General features: G+C 37.2%; 2 protein-coding genes across 4 annotated transcripts in view; one reads left to right on the top strand and one right to left on the bottom strand.

The window, feature by feature from the left end:
• Nucleotides 1-4,203: 4,203 nt before the first annotated feature.
• On the top strand, nucleotides 4,204-9,027 carry dnajc24 (DnaJ (Hsp40) homolog, subfamily C, member 24). Of its 2 annotated transcripts, none has more exons than XM_029153624.3 (5): nucleotides 4,204-4,350; nucleotides 4,767-4,870; nucleotides 4,996-5,125; nucleotides 6,694-6,762; nucleotides 8,151-9,027. In XM_029153624.3, the coding sequence occupies exons 2-5, from the start codon at nucleotides 4,769-4,771 to the stop codon at nucleotides 8,354-8,356; spliced, it is 507 nt and encodes a 168-aa protein (XP_029009457.1). In that variant the 5' UTR covers nucleotides 4,204-4,350; nucleotides 4,767-4,768; the 3' UTR covers nucleotides 8,357-9,027. The 2 variants fall into 2 exon arrangements, with proteins under 2 accessions (XP_029009457.1, XP_029009455.1); XM_029153622.2 differs by having other exon boundaries at nucleotides 4,208-4,350; nucleotides 4,742-4,870.
• A 2,483-nt stretch (nucleotides 9,028-11,510) lies between these two features.
• Nucleotides 11,511-23,635, bottom strand: part of LOC114857276 (paired box protein Pax-6-like) — a 33,422-nt gene continuing 21,297 nt past the window's right edge. For both annotated transcript variants that reach the window (XM_055509675.1, XM_029153620.3), the window contains exons 9-11: nucleotides 23,206-23,315; nucleotides 22,969-23,107; nucleotides 11,511-12,947 (exon numbers count right to left, since the gene is read on the bottom strand). In XM_055509675.1, the coding sequence (XP_055365650.1) occupies nucleotides 12,862-12,947; nucleotides 22,969-23,107; nucleotides 23,206-23,315 (335 nt within the window). In that variant the 3' untranslated portion in view covers nucleotides 11,511-12,861. The remainder of the gene's footprint in view (nucleotides 12,948-22,968; nucleotides 23,108-23,205; nucleotides 23,316-23,635) is intronic.

Raw genomic sequence — 23,635 nt, 5'->3', positions numbered from 1 at the left:
AGAGGATGAGATGCTGGACGAGGGACCATCATTGGAGGACAAGCCCTTACAAGGGATGTACCACAGGAACATAACTGAAGTGGCTGATCTCAACAAATCCTACCAATGGCTTGAAAGGGCTGGGTTGAAGGACAGCACAGAGGCACTCATCCTGGCTGCTCAGGAGCAGGCCCTGAGCACCAGAGCCATAGAGGCCCAGATCTACCACACCAGACAAGACCCAAGGTGTAGACTGTGCAAAGAGGCCCCTGAGACGTCCAGCACATAACTGCAGGGTGTAAGATGCTGGCAGGGAAAGCATACATGGAACGCCACAACCAAGTGGCTGGCATAGTATACAGGAACATCTGCGCGGAGTATGGACTGGAAACCCCAAGGTCAAAGTGGGAAACACCTCCCAAGGTGGTAGAGAACGAGCGAGCCAAGATCCTGTGGAACTTCCAGATACAGACAGACAGAATGGTAATGGCGAACCAACCACACATTGTGGTGGTGGATAAAGAGCAGAGGAAAGCCGTAGTGGTGGATGTGGCAGATTTTCCAATCTTTCCAATCTTCCGATAAAGCAGGGCACCACCAAAGCCAATCATGAGTAGCCCTGTTACCAAAGTCCAAAATATGAATAGATCCTCTGCATCCTCAATGGACAGAGGCTCCAGACACACGGGGCACCAGGAATCCCACGCGTCCCGCACGTAACCGGAGGCAAAAGTCCCCAAGGGGCAGAGGGGTTCTCCCGGAGATTCTTTCCTTTGTGAAAACATTTTGTCCAATGCGCTGAGTGACCAGTTGATTAGCTCCATGTTCAAAAATGTTATTCCAGAATAGCTGATCAGGGAGCTCAGAAAAAGACAAGACAAGGACACAGCAAGCAATAGCAGAGTGGGAGCAGAGAGAAAACACGTCTGCGCTCCTCGAGAGGCGGAAGTAGAAGATTTTAGGTTTTATTGCAGTATATATGAATGTTATTCCTATATATGTTATTGAACTCTCTAGCCCTTTCTGTCATGACTCCGGTGGGAGAGGTACAGAGGAGAGGGCGGGTTTTTACCCTGGTGTGAGTTGTGTTTTACTTCTGTTTATCAGAATAAACTGGACTACCGTAAATCCCGGCTGCGAGTCGATTCTTAAAGCCACTACAGAACGCAGAAAGCCACCGGTCACACTCACAAGCACTTTCACTGTCCTCTGCCTGATCATGACCATGTCATTTTCAGAAAAACAGCTTAACCTGCCATATTGTGATATCACCATTTTGGGTTAAAAATAATTATTGACTTATGTGATTATTTATGTACAAAAAATATTTGGTCAATATTTTTTTAAATTCATTTATTTCAGTCATTTCCATGAACCTTTTCTCAAACCAATTGGCTCAAGTGGTTCAATGCCTCATGAGGTTTTATCTCACCATCACTAGTTAAGAGCCTTCTTTGGATTAGTAAGTAATTTATGTAAATGTTTAATAGTATTATCATAAACAAGATAGTGGTAACTGAACAAAAAGTTAAATGTTGCAACGCTTTGAAAGCTACCGCTCTGATGTAAATGTTGTAAAAAAAACAGGCAAAATCATATATCAATTCTTGCAAGGATAACTCACACACTGTTAGGGTGCATTGCACATTTTTTTATTCATTTCAATGGGGCAAAAATAAAAAAAATAAAAAAAATAATAAATAAAAGCTTAATAACTTGAAAAATATGAAAGATGAATGTTTCCTTAAAAAGCTGAATATTTTGATATGTGAATGGTTTCTGTGGCTTAAAAATGCTAATAAAATAAACTAGAAAAAGTAATTTCTCGAGAAATTACGTGGGAGAGCTGATCTGCTGCCGCAACAATGCTAAACGCTGATTAAGCTGCTGACGTCAAAAAGTTGACTACGTCCAAAAGTTGACTATGGCAAAACAATGAAAACGATGAAAACGAGAAAACGTTGACAAAGATTAAAATGATGACAAAAGATGGAGATTAAAAAGACAATGATTAAAAAGATGAACATGGTCAAACTAAGACAAGATTAAAAAAATGACAATGATTCAAAAGTTGACCAAGGTAAAAAATGTCAAAGAATAAACAGTTGACCAAGGTGCATTGTTGACAATCATAAATAAGCTGACTAGCTGTTTGATTTGAAGAAAGTATTTGTAAATAATTACTTAACTGAAATAGTTTAATAACTAGTAAAAATTTACCAGTCAGAAGCAAAAATCTTGCCATTTAAGGTAATAAATTACATTGGTGCTTTTATTTTGCTTTTATTTTTATGGTTGTGTGTGAGCGATTACTAAACTATAAAATAGTCATTAGATAGTAACAATTTATCATTCAATAGCAAGAACAGCCCTTTTAAAGCTAAAGAATTAGATTAAACCCTTTCAGAATAAAAGCACCCTAATAAGTGTGAGTGGTTATTTACTGAACTCTAAAATAGTCTCATTAACGATTGGTTAGTATTCATAACCAGAAAATTTTTAATCAATCTTGCCATTAAAGGTAATAAATTGCAATTGGTGCTTCTATTTTGAAAGGAATTAGAGGAAATGTGTGGGGGGTAATAGCGTAACTGTCAATTAGTCTTTAAATAATCATAATTAACCTTTCAAAGGCGAAAACAGTGCAGTTAAAGCTAATAATTGGCATTGGTGCTTTTATTTTGAAAGGATGTAGAGGAAGCATGTGTGGGTAATTACTAAACCTTTAATCTATCTTTAAATAGTCATAATTACCCATCTAAAAGCAGAAATTTTGCTATTAAAGCTAATTATTTGGCTTTTATTTTGAAATGATTTAGAGGAAATGTGTGCTTGATTACTACACAATCCAATAGTGTAGTTGAGTGATCAGTAATAAGCATGGAACTGCTGTCTACACTGAGCATCAGGAGTTTGACCTGTCAGTCAAATCTGCAGCTGCGCCGTCGCCATGGAGACGAAAGGCGGGAAAATCAGGCTCACTCTGCTCTGTAAAAGCAGAGTTTCACCCTGTATAAACAGGCTTGTTCCAGCTAAACCATAATAGTTATCACAAAAAATGTTTTATTTTACCCCAAGGCTTCAATGAGCAAATGGTGTAAATTTTATGTTTGAGGACAAAAGTTTGTAGCCACAGTCGCAATTTCTAAATACATATCTTCTTGTTTTTCTCGCCAGACGTCTGCCAAAAATTATCATTAGAGTCAAAGGTAGAATTGCAGGATCTCTCTGCGCTTCAAGGTCCGTAGCGACTAAAGTATAGGTCTGAGGGTAAAGCCAGACACATCATTAGAAAGAAGACAAGTATGACTACGGTTTTGTGAAATAATTACGTTGATTAAGTAAAAATTGTGGCTGTCGTGACGAGTTAAAGACAGAAGTTCTGTCTTTAAAAAGCTCAACCTCGCACTCTGGCTGAACCCAATACACACAACAAAAACCACCCAATGTTTAAACGCTTAAAAGTTGAAAAGTATAGAAGATACGAGGACGCTGATTTACACGAAGAACGTTGAGAGATGATAGACACTTTTGACGTTGAAATGACGTTTCTACGCCAAAGTATGACGATGATAGACGCTGATGAAAAGAGGCAAGTTGACAAAAAGTTGAACGATGATTCCCATAGACGACCATTATAAAAAAACGACGAAAAACGATGAATAACGTTAAAAGTTGAAAAGTTGAAAAGCTGAAAACGTGAAAAGTAATAGCCCCCATCTCCTAAAGACGACACACGTTTAGAAAGTTGAACGGCGATTCTACGACGAAGCGTTGAGACGATGAAAGCGACCAAAAAACGGGGCGAAATAATAATAATAAGAAGAGGAAAAATAAAGAGTGAAGATATCAACAGTGTGAGAGCTGTTCAGCTCTCCCACTAATAAATACAAAAGAAAAACACATCAATGAGATCTGGGTTAAACAGGGAAAGGGATAGAAAAGTTATTTAATTGAATTAAGGCATTTTAAATATAAATCATAATATTTAAAAAAGTAACGATTTTTAAAACAGTACACTAATGTATGTTATATAATGCCATACATAATACATACATTTTTGTTTTTAAAAACTGTGCCATTGCTCTCGAGAGGTTTTGTTTCCACTGTTTATCTCCCTGAATGTTTGACCCTCATCATCTCACACTGCCACTTCAAGGTTGAAGAACTGGAACTTAATTTTAAAGTTCAAAATGTACACAACCATTTTTCATAACATCTGCCCCATCAAATTGGACCCCGCCCAATTGCAACGCTAGCGTTACGGTTGCGAACGGAACCTCGGAGGGCCGGGCCTTGTTTTCAGGGGGACTTAAAATGTAGTTGAACAACTGCTGTTCTTCGTGTGTTCACGCTTAAGGCTTTCTGAAGGTATGTACAATAATTTATACATAACACAGTATGCAGTGTATAAGACAATGGAATGATAGACGGCAACGAGTCTGACTAACGAGCCAGCTTTGATACAAGGACACAGCTGGTCACTAATTGATCAGAGCTCTGCACGTTTGTATCCTGTCCAGTGAGCGTTTGTCCACGATGGCTACGCTGTTGGAATCTTTCAAGCGAAAGACTTTCAGCCTCTGATTTGGCAGTCAAGGGGCAAGATAGTTGTGTGTCTCTTTACAAAGCCTTGGTTCTGAAGGCAAATTGGATTTTCAACAAACTGCCAACAGTGTTTAATCGTTATTTGAATGTATAAATGTATGGATGGTTTCGACAAAGAACTACTTTAATCTCAGTCCTACTTCACTTAATGCAGCAACAAACTCCTTATTTTGGAGCAGGGATGTGTGACATAGAAGATAAAGACCTCTATGCTGTCCTGGGAGCAAGTCCCTCAAACTCCGTTCAGGAACTTAGACGCAGATATCAGCAGCTGGCCTTAAAGGTAAGCACAACGCCCTGTTTGATCCTGTGTCAGCCAGAGTCTACATACAGCCACTTTTTGTGTGTGTGTGTGTGTGTGTGTGTGTGTGTGTGTGTGTGTGTGTGTGTGTACATACATAAATACAGTATCATCCAGATCGTGTTGGACATGAGTCTTCTGCAGAGTCTGGTATAGACAAGTTTCTAGAGGTTGAGGCAGCCTGGAGGATCCTTGGTGACCAGAACAGCAGGAGACGGTATGACCTGCAGAGGCAAGGTAAAGCTTCACATTTGATTCTACATCATAGATTATACATATAAGAACTGTATCACACATACAAGCATCTAAGCAATTGCATATTCACAGGACTCCTGTGTTGCAGACAACCACAACAGACTCTCAGTCACCAGTCCTCTCCTACTGTCAGTATCCACTTAGAGATGGGCACCAACTCATCCCTTGAAAAGTCAAAAAATCTCAGTGAATGAGAGTTGATTCAACTTAACTTTTAATACTTGTAACATTCTTGTTACTCTGTCAGTGTCGCAAACTAGATCTTGTTACTTCATTATGTTTCATCTGTGTATGTGAGACACAAATGGGAATAATCCTCTTCAACTGGGGACTGAGCATATGAGTTTGACCATTTGCTTGATTCTAGGTTTTTACCATTTCAGAGTGTGAGAAGCATCAAAAGGACAAATAATTTAATGTTCAAACTAATAAGTGTTATCGATTTTGCAAATATGCAGTGAATTTGAGTGGAATCCAGTCACGTAATCCAAAGATCTGGGACAGATGCAAAGAAGTGCAGGGACAGTTTATGACTACTGAAAAAACATTACAATTGGGGTTTCAAGCTAAAAACAAACACCAACAGTGTTTTCTGCGGCCCCTGAGGCTGAGTCTGCATTACAGACAGACATTAACCTGTGGGCACAGTTCCAATTCTAAAGCTGCTGTCACTATGTAACAATGGTTAAAAGACACTGAGAGGAAAACCTTTTTCCAGAAAAAAATGGATGGATTTTTTAAAATGAAATCTCCACTCTTCATTTACTTTTATATCATTTATCACAATATTAGCAGCAGTTACTCCTCACACTAATTAAAACCCAGAATACTTTAGTACAAATTATTCACAGTTCAAAGTAATTATCACTGTCTAATCATTAAAATCAGGTGTTGTCATCTGACTTGTCTCTTGTCTGTCCAGTTATCACTTTCTCATCATTGGCTGGATTTCTGTCCATTCCTTTTTGGAATAAGGGAAAAATTAAATTGTCTTTAAAATACACAGGAATAACAATAACACTGAGCCTGCCTGTGTGTCTACATGGGTCCAGGGGAGTATTGATAATATTCCGAATATAATGATCTGAGGATGCTTTGTTACTTCTAGGCTGGACGTGTGTAACTCTGTACTAATAGGATTTCCAAATAACTTCTTCGAAAACATCCGGTTATTTAAAAATACTGTCGCCAGAATTCTGACCTTAATTAGCACGCGGTCATATTCCTCAGTGCTTTGAAGAAGCCCTTCCCACAATGACAGTGTGGCTGAGATCCTTACAAAAGAATCAATGTTTATAACTTTCATTCAAGTCTACATTGAAATACATACACATCATTGATTAATACAGTTTATTTGTTCAAGTCTGTATTTACTGCCTTGTATGAGAAGAATGCATTTACAACCACTGCTTTATGCTTTGCAGCCTGCTTTATGCAGATGAACTGGAGACATTGGTTCTACCCTGTCTACTCTGAATGCAGACAGCAATAAAACTGTTTATGTGCATGTCTGCATCTACTGTGACATTGATACATGACTGCTCCTCCAGCACAGGAACTCAAACAGGATTGGCCAGTAGATTCTACAGTCTGTCTGGAGGATATGACGTGGGACCAAGGTAACTCCACATGATATGAACTGAGACACACCTGTTTTTTGGTTCCCCGGTAAACTACTGCAAATTCAGTTGCTTTAATAACAACAGTGTGGCGGGCGAAATGTGATTAAAATCTGTTAAAAAAAAAAAGAAAGGAAGAAAAGCAAAACGTAATAAAACCAATTTACTGTAAAAAGGCCAGCTACGTCAGCGTAAAATAGCCCGCAACTAAAACCAATTAAGAACAGGTTAGTTAAAATCCAGTTGGTAAAAAGAAGCACTAAAAGGTCAGTGTTTACAGTTCTCTGGGCGTTGTGTGTTCCTGGCCTCGTCAGTGCCGCACTCAGAAGACCACCACACCCTCTTGGCATCTCCAGGTGGTTGGTTTCGTCTTTCCCACGACTACCTGGGTTGCTGGAATGCTGTCGTACCCCCCTTGACTAGTCGACTTACATGGCCTCTACGATTCCAGTCCTGTCGCCGCACGCTCCTCGTCCACGCGCAGCTACTTGTTTCCGAGGACGATTCGTTGCATCCGCCACTGGTTCTTACTGTTCCCACTTTGCCTTGCTGCCTCCCCTCCTAGTCTCTGTTCAGGACCCCCCCCCCCCCCCTTCTCTCTCTCTCTGTCTTTTGCTTCCTCTTCAATCGATCTTTTGACTGCATCCCCATCCATCACCTAATTGGTTTCAGGTGTGCCTGTGCCTACTCAAGGGTTCTGACCAACAACAGCAAAACAGTCCAAACTCCAAACTCAAAATACATGCAATTAAAAACATGCAATGAAAACACTGCAAAAGGAATAAATAGTTAAAACATAAAAGTTCACTCCATGACAACAACACGAAAACAACGCATGCCATTAATTAAATTTGTTGATTTCCAAATTGTGAAATGGTTTTTTTATCTGTTTCTTTTCTCAAGCAACTTGTAAAACAACCCTGAATACACTGCAGTCAGTGAGCTGACGTCACTAAAGTCTAAGCGTGTCTGGTAACTGTAAACACCACATCAACCATGCACTTAAACTATAAAATGGCTCTACCTCTCTGGGATTTGTTGTTACATTTTTGTATCCTGTAACTTCTTAAATCTGGTTAAGTGTCCTTAGGAGGTTTTTTTTCTGAATTGGCAATTTGTAGGTTTGTGTGAAAATGATTTTGTTTTTGTTTAAAAACACTGAATGACCACTTTACGCACGCACACACACACACACACACACACACTTCAATTTACCCCAACAGACCAGCTTTACTGTAAATTTGTGGTATTTTAATTTTGTCAAAACATTTTTTTACTGCAATTGTAAACCTCTCAGATTATCTTCGAAGAACAATTTTTTTGTGAGTGACTAAATTTTCTTTGAACAAAGAAGATTGAAATTTAACAGGTGTGTTTGGTTTTTACAGATGAGCATGCGTATGTTGACTGGTGTCGCTGTGGAGGAAGATTCAGCTTGTCAGAGGTGGACACGCAGAGCAGGCAGCAGGACTGTGAGAAGGAGGAGGAGGAGGAAGAGCAGCACAGAGGGCTGGTTGTTGGCTGCGATACATGTTCTCTCACCATATATGTCACACGGCCGCTAGAGGGAAACATGTACAAACTCCAATACTGATGTTGTTTGGCAACTTACTGTGCACCTAGTAACAGGTTTTGTGCCTAACAATCACATGTTTAACGTCTGGGTAGTAAAGCTATGGTTCAGGATATTGCATGCCTTCACTTACAGGTGGCGGGGTAAAGTTGCCTCTGATGCAACAGAAGTTGCCCTTCAAGGCATTTAAAGGTGTGCACCCCCAGAAGCCTTGGGACCTTAAACACAGCTGAAGTGGCATTGGAGGTGTATGGGGGTCCACAGGTCCACCTTCCTCCTACAGTCCATACCTGTGCAGACTTAAAATCAAATGATAAAGTAAGATTAATGTGACTGTGGATGGATTAGACCCGTCCAGGCTGTACCGCAGCATGTTTTTATGCACATCCTGGAGTAAGGAATCAAGCATTTATAACTATACTTTCAAATGAAATGGGCTTAAATTAGAATAATAAATAGAAACAGACTCATCAGCTTTCTCAATAAAATACATAAATACAGAACATCAGTCAGAGGAAACACAGCATGTATTTGATTAATGGTCAGAGTTGAAATAGCTGTACATTTATTTTTAGAATTCTGCCACTAACAGTCTACTGTCAATAAAATCTTCTGTAAAAATGAAACCTTCAAGTTAACATTTTGTACCAAATCAAAAAGTTTCTAAGTGAATAAAGATCAAACAAATTTAACACCTTTGTGGACCTTTGTCACACCCCTGCTACCGAGGGCTGTGTATTTACATTATTAGCAGAATGAGATGCCCATGGGCCTGTGGGCTGTAGTCACCAGCCAGCGGTTCCATAGAGGCACCCAATTTGAGGAAGAACACAGTCATGTCACATTGATTTACTGGGAAAATGGAGTCAAACATTTCATGCAGACTACACCTGTTCCTTCTGGCTGCCCTCATGGTTGCTTGTCTCCACCTGCAGGTTCATTAGGGTTAATATTATACAGGTACTTCCTTTCTTTAAGAACTTTGCAAATAAATAATACAGGCACACTAAAAGCAGTTAGCAGGGATTGGCTGATTTACTGTAATTTAAGATGGATGTGCTAATAAAAGTTAAAACGTGTTTGAGTAATTTAGTTGGGTCAAAGACTTGATTTGAACAATTTAATGTTAAGTTATTGTGACCAATGGGCGAAGTCTGATTTAAAAAAGTGGGTGGATTAGTATAGATGCTGTATAGATTGTGTTGAGACAGTTATTGTCAACATCTATGAATGTTAAAGTCAGTTGAAGTTTGAAGTCTGACACTAAAATTCAGAGACTTCCGTTAGTAACGCTCAATATGGAGCAGGGAGTAGGAGGATGGTAACAATAAAAAAATATATATATATTCCTGAACTTTAGAGTCTGTGTGAGACAGGCTCAGACTGAGGCTCTCAAATGAGTTTTAACTATGTTAAGGTCTATGAGTAATTAATAAGGAGGAACTAGGAACTGACAGTTGACATTACTTAGTGGAGTTGACTCAAACTAACATATTCATCCTGCTGCAGCCAGGTTTTAGCGAGACAGAACAGATCTATGTGATGGTGGTCCCCTCTGCGTCCTGGGCTCCACTTTGGGTCGTCACTGTGTAATTGAGCCATTTTAGTTTCCCCCAAAACTGCTTCAGCAGGACATCACCCAGACAGCCAGCGGGGGGAGAATACATGCTGAAATCATGCTTTTGTTTTTTATGAGAGAATGCGTTTCAGTTTATCTGTCCAAACTTGTACAAAATAGCTGTATCTGTAGTTTTCTACACCAATAATGGACACATACACCTGCATCCCATAATAATAAGCACAACACACTCACAGTGTGCCACAGTGTGCTGCTTAGAGCTTCATTACTGTGATGGACACTTTAACAAAATGGAAGGGATTAGTCCATGAACAAGGGACTGTAATGAAGATTAAAAATTACAAAATCCCTGAAAGGTAGCAACACATTGGTGCTCCACAGATATTTGGCTAGGATGCTTTTAGGAGGCATGGATCCAAAAAGTGGGCCAACGTCAATCATTTGCTTTGATTTAAATCATTAAACAAGCCGCCTTTTGTATATAATTTTTTTCCAAATACTTTTTCTTGCATAAACAACCGTTTGATTCTTCAAATTTAAATTTTTGTCATCCTTTATGTGACCTTTATTTGATTTATATCACCCAAACTTTAACTATAATTCTATCAAAAAGAGAATATTGGCCATGGCGCAGTCCCCTCAGGGAGGGCATTCGGCGTAAAAACTTGCCAAATCTATCATGAGAATCATTCGCTGCGGCAACTCCTGATGGGATACAGCCAAAAGGAGATGCCTATCACAAAGAGAATATTGGTAAAAAAAACACTTTTTCTAGATATTCTTTAGGTCTAGATATTCTTTCTCTCATCTGTTTTCTCTGCTTAAAGCTGCATTAACTAATTATTTGCTCTTTTTAAGATATGTACATTTAATTTACAAGCTGGTCGGTTTAAGCTCCTGACAGACTTCATACAGGGGCTACATAAAAAACTCTGTAATGAGTCATGAGCCAGACAGAGTTGGGAATTTACAAAGGTCTGTACTGACATTATCAAGCAGTCGTTGCTGCAAGAAACATTGTTATATGAGGTATAACCAAGGTCAAAACAACAAAAGTTTAAGTTTGGATTTTGAAACTTTTACAATTTTTAAAATAGGATTCAGTGTCATTCAAACATTCAGATCTGTGCTTCTCATTACAGTATTTAAAGTGTTTCAAAGCTGCCCTTTCCTCACACTGAAACTGTTATCCACTAGCATTACATTGTTTACAAAATTTTGAAATGACGTGTTGACAATGATTACTGTTTACAAAACGTGCATAAAAATGTACAGTTTTTAACTTAATAGCACTAGTTAAAGTATATTACACAAACCTGGAAAGTAAATTTGAGTTAAAACAATTATGTAAATTAAATTTCTTTAAAGCACTTCCTTTATGTTTTTCAATTAATAGTGACATTGTCTTATTTTATTTTATTTTATTTTATTGTTTCGTGTTTCAGCGTCTTCAACCCTCTCTTTGTTGCTTTTATTTCAAATTTCTCTTTGTGATTCTAGTCATTCTGTTTTTATTTCTCTAATCTATACCCTATCTATACTGTATTTGCTACAATGTGTTTCCTCAGTGCAGTGATGGGGTAGAGTGAAGGGGATGTCATGTTCTTATCCCAGCAGGGTACCAAGATGGCAGTGCTGGTCCTGCTTCCTGGTCCTGCCCCTGTCAAACTGTTTTCTTAGACTTTCTTTGTCTTCATTCAAGCGGTTTCCTTCATCTGCCCACAGTAGCTGTGGGTTTGGGTCTTCCTTTCTGTTCACACACTAAAGTACTGGGAGAGATAGCTTGAAAGGCTACAGTGATTGATAATAGTATATTAGTAATAGTATATAATAGCTGTTCTAGCAATAGCTCTGAAGAAGAAATCAGTGTATTAATGGTAAAAACATAACTTTTGTCTATTTTGGTAATGTCAAGTTTGTTAGAAAGCCTTTGAAACTCACTGAAAGACAGAGACTGAATGTATGGTTCAGGGTTTTATTTAACAACAGAAGCAGGTTGATACAGACAGAATAATACTAAGAAATTGAAAATGGTTTATAATAATCATTTAGTGACATTACTAACTGAACTGTGTGTTTGCCAGAATTAAACCCCCCAAGGAGTCAAATACATAAACTGACTCAATCAGTCCCAACATTACAAACGCACAAAATGGTTCAAAAACCCTGCGCAAGCAAAAATACCAACACTAAATAAAAATCGGGATAAACCGTCCCAGGAGTAAGCACAGACCCGGTTGGTTTACGGTTTCATATGGTCCAGGCCCAAAAACATACAATATCAGTCCAGATGTGTGAGAAATTGGTAATGTCCATATGGACACAAATGGTGCGAACATAATCCAGCCAGGAACTAGTGTTTGAGGGGTAGTAGATGTGTAAATCTGATCACTTGGATTAGCTACAGGCATGATCCACTGTACTGAAATCCTGATGTGGACCAGAACTTTACATGTTGAAATCAAATCAGATTTAAATCCTACAGTCATTACAATTTAGTTACTCTATTATGGTCTAGTTTGTTTCAAACTGTTTGTTTCTAGTTTTTTAGCAGGTTCAGGAACGTTGACATTCAAACCAAAACATTTTCTCATTTCAAAAGTTTATTTCAAGAGTTTATTTCAAGATCGATTCCAGTTTTAGATCAGGGTTTTATAGTAATACCAGGACATTTTACCAGAATTCATATGCTGAAACTTCATATAGATCCTAAATCCTGTGCTTTTAATGTGCTAATTCAACATATTTGCAAAAGAAAGCCCCCCTCTCCCAAGTTGTATTACATCTTTCCAATTATGTAACAGTATTCACAATTTGTACATCAATTGTTAATTACAAATAACTGATGAATAAATTCTCACTGAGTCCTGTGTGAAGCTGAGGTTACAGCTTTGATCCGTCTCACACACCCAAACAGTTCTACACAGTACTTGTTTCAGATTAGACATCATTGCAGGCGTGGCCAGTACTGTGACATATCTGCTTCACTTCCTGGAATTTGAATGGGTACTGAGACACCAGGGGAGATGAGACCTAATGAGAGAAGAATTCAGGGTAAATAAATATATGAAAGATCAGTGTTTGATATAAAACTACACTCATTCTTGCCCCTAATAAAACATATTTATCATTTTTAAGTAATATATACATGAAAAATAGGGTTTCAATGTTTCTTTTTTAAATAAATAATGCAAATATGCTCAAACATACTGTGTAAAAAATAACCTTGAAATCTATGAAACAGGTTGGTCAGCAGGGTTATACAATTAGATTAAATTAAGTTAATGCAATTTTACACAAAGCTTGTGTTTTACCTGATGTACAGGTAATGAGGAATTTCTTCTGCTTTTCAGACTAAAGTATTACTAACTGAGCCACTTGAGCATTACCTATGATAGTGTTGAAGGAGTTGGTACTTTATTGGCTAAGCAATAGCAATAAATTATTAACTGTATAATTTGGAATTATATTTATATGTTTTCACTGTTGATAAATAATATAACCAATATATACCCAATCAACCTTACATATTATAACTTTCATTTATTATGTAAAATATTTGGTGGCTCAGTGGGTGTAGCGTTAGCCTAGGAAGCAGGAGGTTGTAGGTTTGAATCCTATTAAACCCACCAGATCTAAGGTGAGAAACTTCACACAAGTTCCTGGAGCGTGCCCCATATGTGGCTGCTTACCTCCAGTAAGGGAATAGGTCAAATGCAGAGAACAAAATTTTCCCCAAGAACACAATTTCCCCAAGGGAATTAATGAGGATTGACCTATCTTATTTTATGTAATATCTTATTTCACATAACCATAAACTGATGAAATAGTCACACATTTACTGTATTGTTCACAATGAATGCTGCAACGCATTCACTGTTTAGTTGTTGTAATCTTCTGGAAGCATTATTTATGCTTCCAATATTCTTCATCACAGATAAAGATTCAAATCTTTATCAGAGTGAATGCTGCAAAGCATTCACTCTGATAAAGATGCATTCAAAGCATTCACTGTATTGGTATTTTAATCTTTATAGTTTATTATTATTATTAAGCACACACAGTTCCTGCAAATCCTTTTAAAATAAAAGCACAAAAATAGCAATATTTCTGCTTTCAACTTGTTTATCATGACTAGTTAATTAGACTAATATACTGCTTAGCAATTACTGGCACAGGCTTCCTCCATTTCCTTTCAAAATAAAAGCCCCAATCCAAATCTTTAGCTTTAATAGCAAAATTGTAGCATATTATGAGTTATTATGACTAGCTAATGAGACTACTTTAGTTATCTATTAAACACACACCCCTCCTCCAAACCCTTTCAAAATAAAAGCACCAATTCAGATCTTTAGCTAAAAATGGCAATATTTCTGCTTTCAACTAGTTCATAGTGACTAGTGAAAAAGACTGTTTCACTGTTAAGCAATTAACCGCACAGACTTCCTTACGATCCTTTTAAGATATAGGCACAAATCTAGATCTTTAGCTAAAAATACAATATTTCTGCTTTTAAATTGTTTATCATGAGTAGTTTGAGGCTATTTTACAGTTTAACAATTACTTACATATGCTTATTCCATATCGTTAAAAAATAAAAAAATAAAAGCACAAATTTAATTTATCAGCTTTTTTGTCATTTTTAAACCTGTTTTACAGTTTAGCAATTGTCCACACATCTTCTCCAAACACTTTAAAAATAAAAGCACCAATTTAAAACTAACTTTTATAAGGCAATTTTTGGTTTTGACTGGTTAAATATGACTACTTAATGAGACTATTTTATAGTATAGTCAAATCACTCAAAATAAAAGAACCAATCCAACTCTTTAGCCTAATTAGCACAGTTATGTTTTAAATGTTTCAGCTACTTTCAGCCATTCTTCATCAATACATTAGGATGGAAGCTGTCACTGTGCATTTTCTTCTGGAAATGCTTTATGTAGTCTAGTTATTATTTTCGTTCTTCCCTACATTTCCGGCACTTAACTAGTCCCTAGTTTCAGCTACAGAAGCCATTCAACTATCAAAATATTCAGCTTTTTAAGAAAAGGGTGGCTTCCATTTTTCTCATTCATATGTTTCATATTTTTCAAGTTATTGAGCTTTTTTTCACTAATTTTTTCCCATTGAAATGAATGGAAACAACTTTTCAAATCCTCTTCAGCTTTGTCTTCTTTCAGCTTTAACTACTTCCACACACTGCACACAAAGCTACAAACACTATTTGAACTTCAGCTTATACAGAACTTTCAGTTGTGAATGTTGCTACAATGTAGAAAATGCAAACCTATGTGAGTATTAGTCACAATTCACTACCCATAATGCATTGCACTCTAATTTGCAAATAATGGTGAATGATTTGATTTTTTATCTCTTAAGAAACAGCAATTTAATAATTTGAAAAACAGCTGAAAGTGGTTGATACAAGCGGGAACACCTGGATATATCTATATAAGTAGAGTATATAAGTATATAAGAGTCTGCTCCTGGTTAGAAAGTAATTTGCCTAAATGTAGTAACACTACATCTAGCAGAAATATCGCTATATAAAGCTGGAGATCTGGATTTGTGCTTTTATTTTGAAAATTGTGTGTGGTTAATTACTAAAGTGTAACAGTGTGAATGACTAGTCACAGATGACCCTTTTGTAATATAGCTGAAGGTTACGGATATATTAAATATATAACTCAATTTATGTGAAGGAAATCAGAATGTTGCTGATATATTAAATATGTAACTCAACTTATTTGAAGGAAATCAGAAAGTTGCTGATATATTAAATATATAACTCAATTTATCTAAAGGAAATCAATGTAGTTATATTAAGAACTGAATGCATTAACATGCCTCCAATAGGTATTAAAGGTCCCTGCTCATGCAAAATTCACTTTTTGGACATTCGGGTAGGTTTATTTGACTCCCTGGTTCATGTTAAGACACTCCTGGTCTGTTAGAACTACGCCCCCTACTTATTTCACATTTTTGAGAGTTTATCCAATCTGGTTCAACAACCATGATTTGAAATTTGGCGGACTATGTACGTCTGCATTCGCTTGACCACTCACAGAACCAGCTTCAGCCCCGCCCAGACAAACCTGGACCCCTAAATATACCTGCAACATTACATTTCAGTCACTCACTGCGCAGTCACACACTGTGTGCTTCAGCATAGTAGGTGGCTGTAATGCACCTTTCAGTTGGTTGCCAACCGCCATTTAAAAGACAAAAGAAGTAGTCACTCAGGTTGAAGAAGCGCCCACTTGCTGCTTCCCCAAACATAAGTACATGCTTGATACTTATTTGATGTATGTACTCCAGAAGTTTCTTTGTTTATAGTCTAGATTTCCTCCTGTGTAAGGAATGCTAATTGCTAGAACAGTTGAATCTAACAGCGACAGAGAGAGACAGTGTTGCAAGGTGCTGCCACGCAATTTGGATGAATCCAAGCCTCTCCGGCATTTGTCTGGTTCGAATCGTGTGATATATGGTACTGAGGTCATTCACTCAGCTCACATTTTAGCTGCTATGTTAGCCGCCGTCATGTTAGCCGCTAGTGCAGCACTAGCGGCTAGCCTACACATGACGGAGGCCCATGACTGTACCTGTTCCACTCCAGAAACTATGCTTTCAACATAACTATGAATCCTACCCAATAATTTTGTGTTCTGCACATTGAGCTGTGAAGGTAACTTATCCAGCAATATAGTGCTTGTGCATTGGTTGACAATAAAGTTGGCTTTGACTATTGCTGTTTCACTGAACTTTTATTGAGGTATTGCCACAAAAACAATAATTTAGGTATTTCACAGGTGGTCTAAGTCCAACCTAGGTCCCTTGTCCCTCAGGAAACGCTGCCCTGATCCAGACCAGGGAAGATGGGATGACGACTTGGACTCTTCACCCTAGAGGTCCCCAGCACCAGCTAACAAGACTTCTCTAGATTAGATACCTGCAACGACTTGAGATACACACAGATATAGTACTGTCAAATTTATGAAGAAAAAAACAATAACTACATTTCTATTAGTTATATATTAGCACTTGATATATCCTGGATCATTAACCATACATGACAGTAGGTTTGGCAACTGGTTCAGGCGTCTTAAGATAAGATTTATCAACATTTTAATTTCAAATACCATGTCACACTAATAAAAGTAATAAACACATGCAATATCTTGACAGTAATAGTTGCTGTCACACCATGCCTCTGTAGGCATTCACCGTTCCCACATTGGCACTTAATTACAGACAAATACAGCAAAATATAAGCTGTAGCTGAAGACCCCATTATCGAAAAATTATTTTGACACAGCAGCAGCACGAGAAAGAAAAAAACATGTAAAAATAAGTTTATATTAGTTTATCGAGCTATGCTCCCAAACAAGCTGTAGTCTTGTTATGAATATTCTGTTGTATTAATTTAGGCTGCTTATTGGCAACCATTAGTATTAGCGTTAGCAGCTAATCAAGTTGCGTATTATATAAATCAAATTAAATTAATTGTAAATCTGCCAGTTAGACGTACCTTGCGCCAGTCTAAGTGTAACCACTTCAACAGCCTCCCATTCGACTTCAGAGTCAGATTTTGGATCAAACATATGGTTGAACTCCACTACGAGGACGAGGTAGCCAGTTTCGCTGTTACAATGGATTCAGTGAACGTGACTTTTGACCCCTAAAGGTCCATGCACATGCTTTCATGCCATTATGCCTTGTGTAGCATGAAAAAAGCGTGTGCATGGACCTTTAAAACCAGATCTCCTACTTGCGAGTGAAGGACGTATACCATTGAGCCACAGGATATGAGCGGTGCATGAAGAAAAAGCTGAAGCAGGGTGAAAGTCTGCTTTCACAGAGCAGAGTGAGCTGAACAGCTCTCACACTATTGTTATCTTCGGTCTTTATTATTAGTGGGAGAGCTGAACAGCTCTCACACTATTGATATCTTCGCTCTTCGTCGTTTTTTTATAATGGTCGTCTATGGGAATCATCGTTCAACTTTTTGTCAACTTGCCTCTTTTCGTCAGCTTCTGTCATCGTCATACTTTGGCGTAGAAACGTCATTTCAACGTCAAAAGCGTCTATCATCTTTCAACGTTCTCCGTGTAAATCAGCGTCCTCGTATCTTTTATAGTTTTCGACTTGTGAGCGTTTAAATATCGTGTGGTTTTTGTTAAATTTTCAGCTTTTCCATTAGTGTGTATTGCGTCTGCTAGAGTGCGTGATGTCAGAGCTACAGTGAGAAAGTGCGCTTTTTTAAGACAGAACTGCTGTCTTTAACTTGTCACTGCAGCCAGAATTTTTACTCTATCAACGTAATTACTTCACTAAATGGTAGTCATACTTGTCTTCTTTCTAATGATTTGTCTGGCTATACTCTCAGACCTATACTTTAGTCGCTATCGACCTCAAAGTGCAGAGAGATCCCGAAATTCTCCCATAGACTCTAATGATAATTTTTGGCAGACGTGTGGGGAGAAAAACAGAGGAGACGTATTTTGAAATTGCCACTGTGGCTACAAGCTTTTATCCTCAAACATAAAATTCACACCATTTGCTCATTGAAGCCTTGGGACTCGTAAAATGAAATAATTTTTGTGATAACTATCATGGTTTAGCTGGAACAAGCCTGTTTATACAGGGTGAAACTCTGCTTTTACAGAGCAGAGTGAGCCTGATTTTCCCGCCTTTTGTCTCCATGGCGACGGCGCAGCTGCAGATTTGACTGACAGGTCAAACTGCTGATGCTCAGTGTACAGAGCAGTTCCATGCTTGTTACTGATTAGTCAACCACACTATTGGATTGTGTAGTGATTAAGAACGCACTTCCTCTAAATCCTTTCAAAATAAAAGCACCAAGCCAAATAATTAGCTTTAATAGCAATATTTCTGCTTTTAGATGGGTAATTATGAGTATTTAAAGATAGATTAACAGTTTAGTAATTACCCACACATGCTTCCTATACGTCCTTTCAAAATAAAAGCACCAATGCAATTTATTAGCTTTAGCTGCACTGTTTTTGCCTTTGAATGGTTAATTATGATTATTTAAAGACTAATTAACAGGTACGCTATTACCCCCACACATTTCCTCTAAATCCTTTCAAAATAAAAGCACCAATTACAATTTATTACCTTTAATGGCAAGATTGATTAGAACATTTCTGGTTCTGAATACTTACCAATTTTTAATGAGACTATTTTAGAGTTCAGCAAATAACCACTCACACCTATTAGGGTGCTTTTATTCTGAAAGGGCTTAATCTAAATCTTTTGCTTTAATAGGGCTATTCTTGCTAGTGAATGATAAATTATGACTATTGTAATGGAAAGATTTTACCTTAGTGCTGTTTCTTATCCAACACACTCGTCATGTGCTGGTTAGATGCAATACTGAACATTCTTACACAAACAAATAATCTCTTGTGCCCTGACGTACATCAAGTCTAAACATCTGATGTCCCATTTGACTGACTAATAATTTATGATATATGTTTGTCTTTTACACCCGGACTCTGGCTCCATCCTATCTGACTCCCCACCAGACCCAAGGCTGTTAAAGCCAATGCATCTTGTCTTGGAAGCTCGGTGTTCCTTCCTTTGGATAACAAGACATGACGATCCAGAAGTGAGAAAGCAAACATTCTCACTCACAGCGAGATAAGGTGGCGCAAACAATTCCATTTGCAGAGAGACATTCCACCAGAGCCAGAGAAAGGGGTTAAAAGGCAGAAGCAACTTGAGGATCGTGGGCTCTTTGCATCACACCTCCGTGGTGTGTGCACTGATCTCCCCAACTGGTTTTTGGTTTGTTGATGTGCACGATCAACATCGATGCTTTTTATTTGCTTTGCCCATTATTTTTATTTTCTTTATTATTTCAATAAATCTCACAAAAGGACAACTCTCTCATCTGCTTCTTTATGGAAAATTTCCACCACACTATCTAATGACTATTTTATAGTTTAGTAATCACTCACACACAACCTCTAAATCCTTTCAAAATAAAAGCACCAATGTAATTCATTACCCTAAATGGCAAGATTTTTGTTTCTTACTGGTAAATTTTTAATAGTTATTAAACCATTCCACAGGTAATTATTTACAAATACTTTCTTGAAATCAAAAAGCTAGTGAGCTAATTTATGATTGTCAACTTTTAATATTTGACATCTTTTTACCTTGGTCAACTTTTGAATCATTGTCATATTTTTAATCTTGTCTTAGTGTGACCATGGTCATCTTTTTAATCATCATCTTTTTGATCGCCATCTTTTGTCATCGTTTTAATCTTTGTCAACGTTTTCTTGTTTTCAGCGTTTTCATCGTTTTGCCGTGGTCAACTTTTGGACGTAGTCAACTTTTTGACGTCAGCAGCTTAATCAGCGTTTGTCATCGTTGCGGCAGCGGATCAGCTCTCCCACGTAATTTCTCAAGAAATTACTTTTTCTAGTTATTATTATTATTCTTCTTCTACTTATTTCGCCCTTTTTTTGATTGCTATCTACTTTTTAACGCTTCATCGTAGAATCGTCGTTCAACTTTCTAAACGTGTCATCTTTAGGAGATGTGGGCTATTACTTTTTATGTTTTCAGCTTTTAAACTTTTAATGTTATTCAACTTTTTTCATCGTTTTTTTTTAAATAGTCGTCTATGAGAATCATCGTTCAACTTTTTGTCAACTTCCCTCTTTTCATCAGCGTCTATCATCGTCATACTTTAGCGTAGAAACGTCATTTCAACTTCAAAAGCGTCTATCATCTTTCAACTTTATCAGTGTAAATCAGCGTCTTCGTATCTTCTATACTTTTCGACTTGTGAGCGTTTAAATATCGTGTGGTTTTTGTTAAATTTTCAGCTTTTCCATTAGTGTGTATTGCGTCTGCTAGAGTGCGTGATGTCACAGCTACAGTGAGAAGGTGCGCTTTTTTAAGACAGAACTTCTGTCTTTAACTTGTCACTACAGCCACAATTTTTACTCTATCAACGTATTTACTTCACTAAATCGTAGTCATAATTGTCGTCTTTCTAATGATGTGTCTGGCTATACCCTCAGACCTATACTTTATTCGCTGTCAACCTCAAAGCTCAGAGAGATCCCGAAATTCTCCCATAGACTCTAATGATAAATTTTTGGCAGACGTGTGGGGAGAAAAACAGAGGAGACGTATTTTGAAATTGCCACTGTGGCTACAAGCTTTTGTCCTTAAACATAAAATTCACACCATTTGCTCATTGAAGCCTTGGGACTCGTAAAATGAAATAATTGTTGTGATAACTATCATGGTTTTGCTGGAACAAGCCTGTTTATACAGGGTGAAACTCTGCTTTTACAGAGCAGAGTGAGCCTGATTTTCCCGCCTTTTGTCTCCATGGAGACGGCGCAGCTGCAGATTTGACTGACAGGTCAAACTCCTGATGCTCAGTGTAGACAGCTGTTCCATGCTTATTACTGATTACTACACTATTGGATTGTGTAGTAATTAAGCACACACTTCCTCTAAATCCTTTCAAAACAAAAGCACCAAGCCAAATAATTAGCTTTAATAGCAATATTTCTGCTTTTAGATGGGTAATTATGACTATTTAAATATAGATTAACAGTTTAGTATTTACCCACACATGCTTCCTCTACATCCTTTCAAAATAAAAGCACCAATGCCAATTATTAGCTTTAACTGCACTGTTTTTGCCTTTAAATGGGTAATTATGATTATTTAAAGACTAATTGACAGTTACGCTATTACCCCCACACATTTCCTCTAAATCCTTTCAAAATAAAAGCACCAATTACAATTTATTACCTTTAATGGCAAGATTGATTAGAAAGTTTGTGGTTCTGAATACTAGCCAATCGTTAATGAGACTACTTTAGAGTTCAGTAAATAGCCACTCAAACCTATTAGGGTGCTTTTATTCTGAAAGGTCTAAATCTAAATCTTTTGCTTTAATATGGCTATTCTTGCTATTGAATGATAAATTATGACTATCTAATGACTATTTTATAGTTTAGTAATTGCCCACACACAACCTCTAAATCCTTTCAAAATAAAAGCACCAATGTAATTTATTACCTTAAATGGCAAGATTTTCGTTTCTGACTGGTAAATTTCTTCTAGTTATTAAACTATTACACAGTTAGGTAATTATTTAGAAATACTTTCTTCAAATCAAAAACATAGTCAGCTTATTTATGATTGTCATCAATGCACTCTGGTCAACTTTTTAATCTTTGACATCTTTTTACCTTGGTCAACTTTTGAATCATTGTCATCTCTTTAATATTGTCATAGTATGACCTTGGTCATCTTTTTAATCATCATCTTTTTAATCGCCATCTTTTGTCATCGTTTTAATCTTTGTCATTGTTTTCTCGTTTTCAACGTTTTGCCGTAGTCAACTTTTGGACGTAGTCAACTTTTTGACGTCAGCAGTTTAATCAGCGTTTGTCATCGTTGCGGCAGCAGATCAACTCTACCACGTAATTTCTCGAGAAATTACTTTTTCTAGTTTTTTTTACCCTTTTCAATGAGACTTTATTTTCCATTCATTTTACAACTCATGCAGGTAAATAAAAGTGTGACACTGTTTAAACAACTTCTAGTTCTCTCCAAATACATTGATTTATGCTTCACATGCTTCAGCTATCTTCAGCTGTTTTAAATGTTTCAGCTTCTTTCAGCAATTCTTCAGCAATGCATTCAGAATGGCAGAATTCACTGTGCATTCCCCTATGAAAATGCCTTATCTAGTACACCAATGCATTGGGAAATGCCATGGAACCAGATTTCACAAGACAACCAGACTGGTGGCCGAGCTCTCTACTTTTAGAGTGGATTTAAAACTTTCCTTTCTATGATATCTACTGTATGTTATTAACCTTTGCATGTTTCCAGTTGTGCTTTCTTTGATGTATATAGGCTATATGTTTAAGTAACCTTACAGTAATTGATCTGATTATAGTATTTTGTCTCCTGAGTAAAACCTGTAGAGGATGGATGTGCTAATGTCTTCGTTTGTATAGAGGTTTTCACAGTAACTGCCTACCTGCTGAAGATGTTGCAGAGGAAGTCGCTGAGTGGCTGTTGATGTGTGACTGCATGTGTGGAGGAGTATATGTCTCATAGCTTCTACCATTTATAATGGGGCTGGGGGGCAACATGCAGGAGTAGGTCTGGTTGGACGCCTGAAAACATAGACGGATGAAATAGAAAAAAAAAACAAAATGTTAAACAATGTGAATACAGACATCTGAGTCAGTTTTATATTATTATAGAATCTTACTTGCATAGACAGGTTGCCAGACATACTAAAGCTGGGCATGGCTGGAAGACTATAGCTGTTACACAGAATTGGATCAGACCTTCCCAACATGGATCCTGATGAGAAGGAGGCTAGAAAGACATGGATTTGGACAGCAAACGTTTATAATATGTGGAAAATATATCAAACATTATTTCTTAAATTACATTGATTTTTCTTAAATAACATTTTCATATAATCAATGATACCGAAACACATTTGACCTTAAACACAAAATCTGAGAAATCTTTGTGTATGTTTCATAAATTGTTTTGATGTTTGAAAATATATCTAAGACTGAGTATATACAAATATCAACATCATTACTTGTATTCTATACTCAGTGGGATATAACGCTACAGTGCAATAATGTGTGAACTTTATTTAGTTTTTTTGTAAATAAGCAAAGCAG

This window comes from Betta splendens, chromosome 6 (assembly GCF_900634795.4).
Source record: "Betta splendens chromosome 6, fBetSpl5.4, whole genome shotgun sequence".
Taxonomy (NCBI): Eukaryota; Metazoa; Chordata; class Actinopteri; order Anabantiformes; family Osphronemidae; genus Betta; species Betta splendens.
Note: the sequence above shows the minus strand (reverse complement) of the source record. Positions and strands in the feature narration are given on the sequence as shown.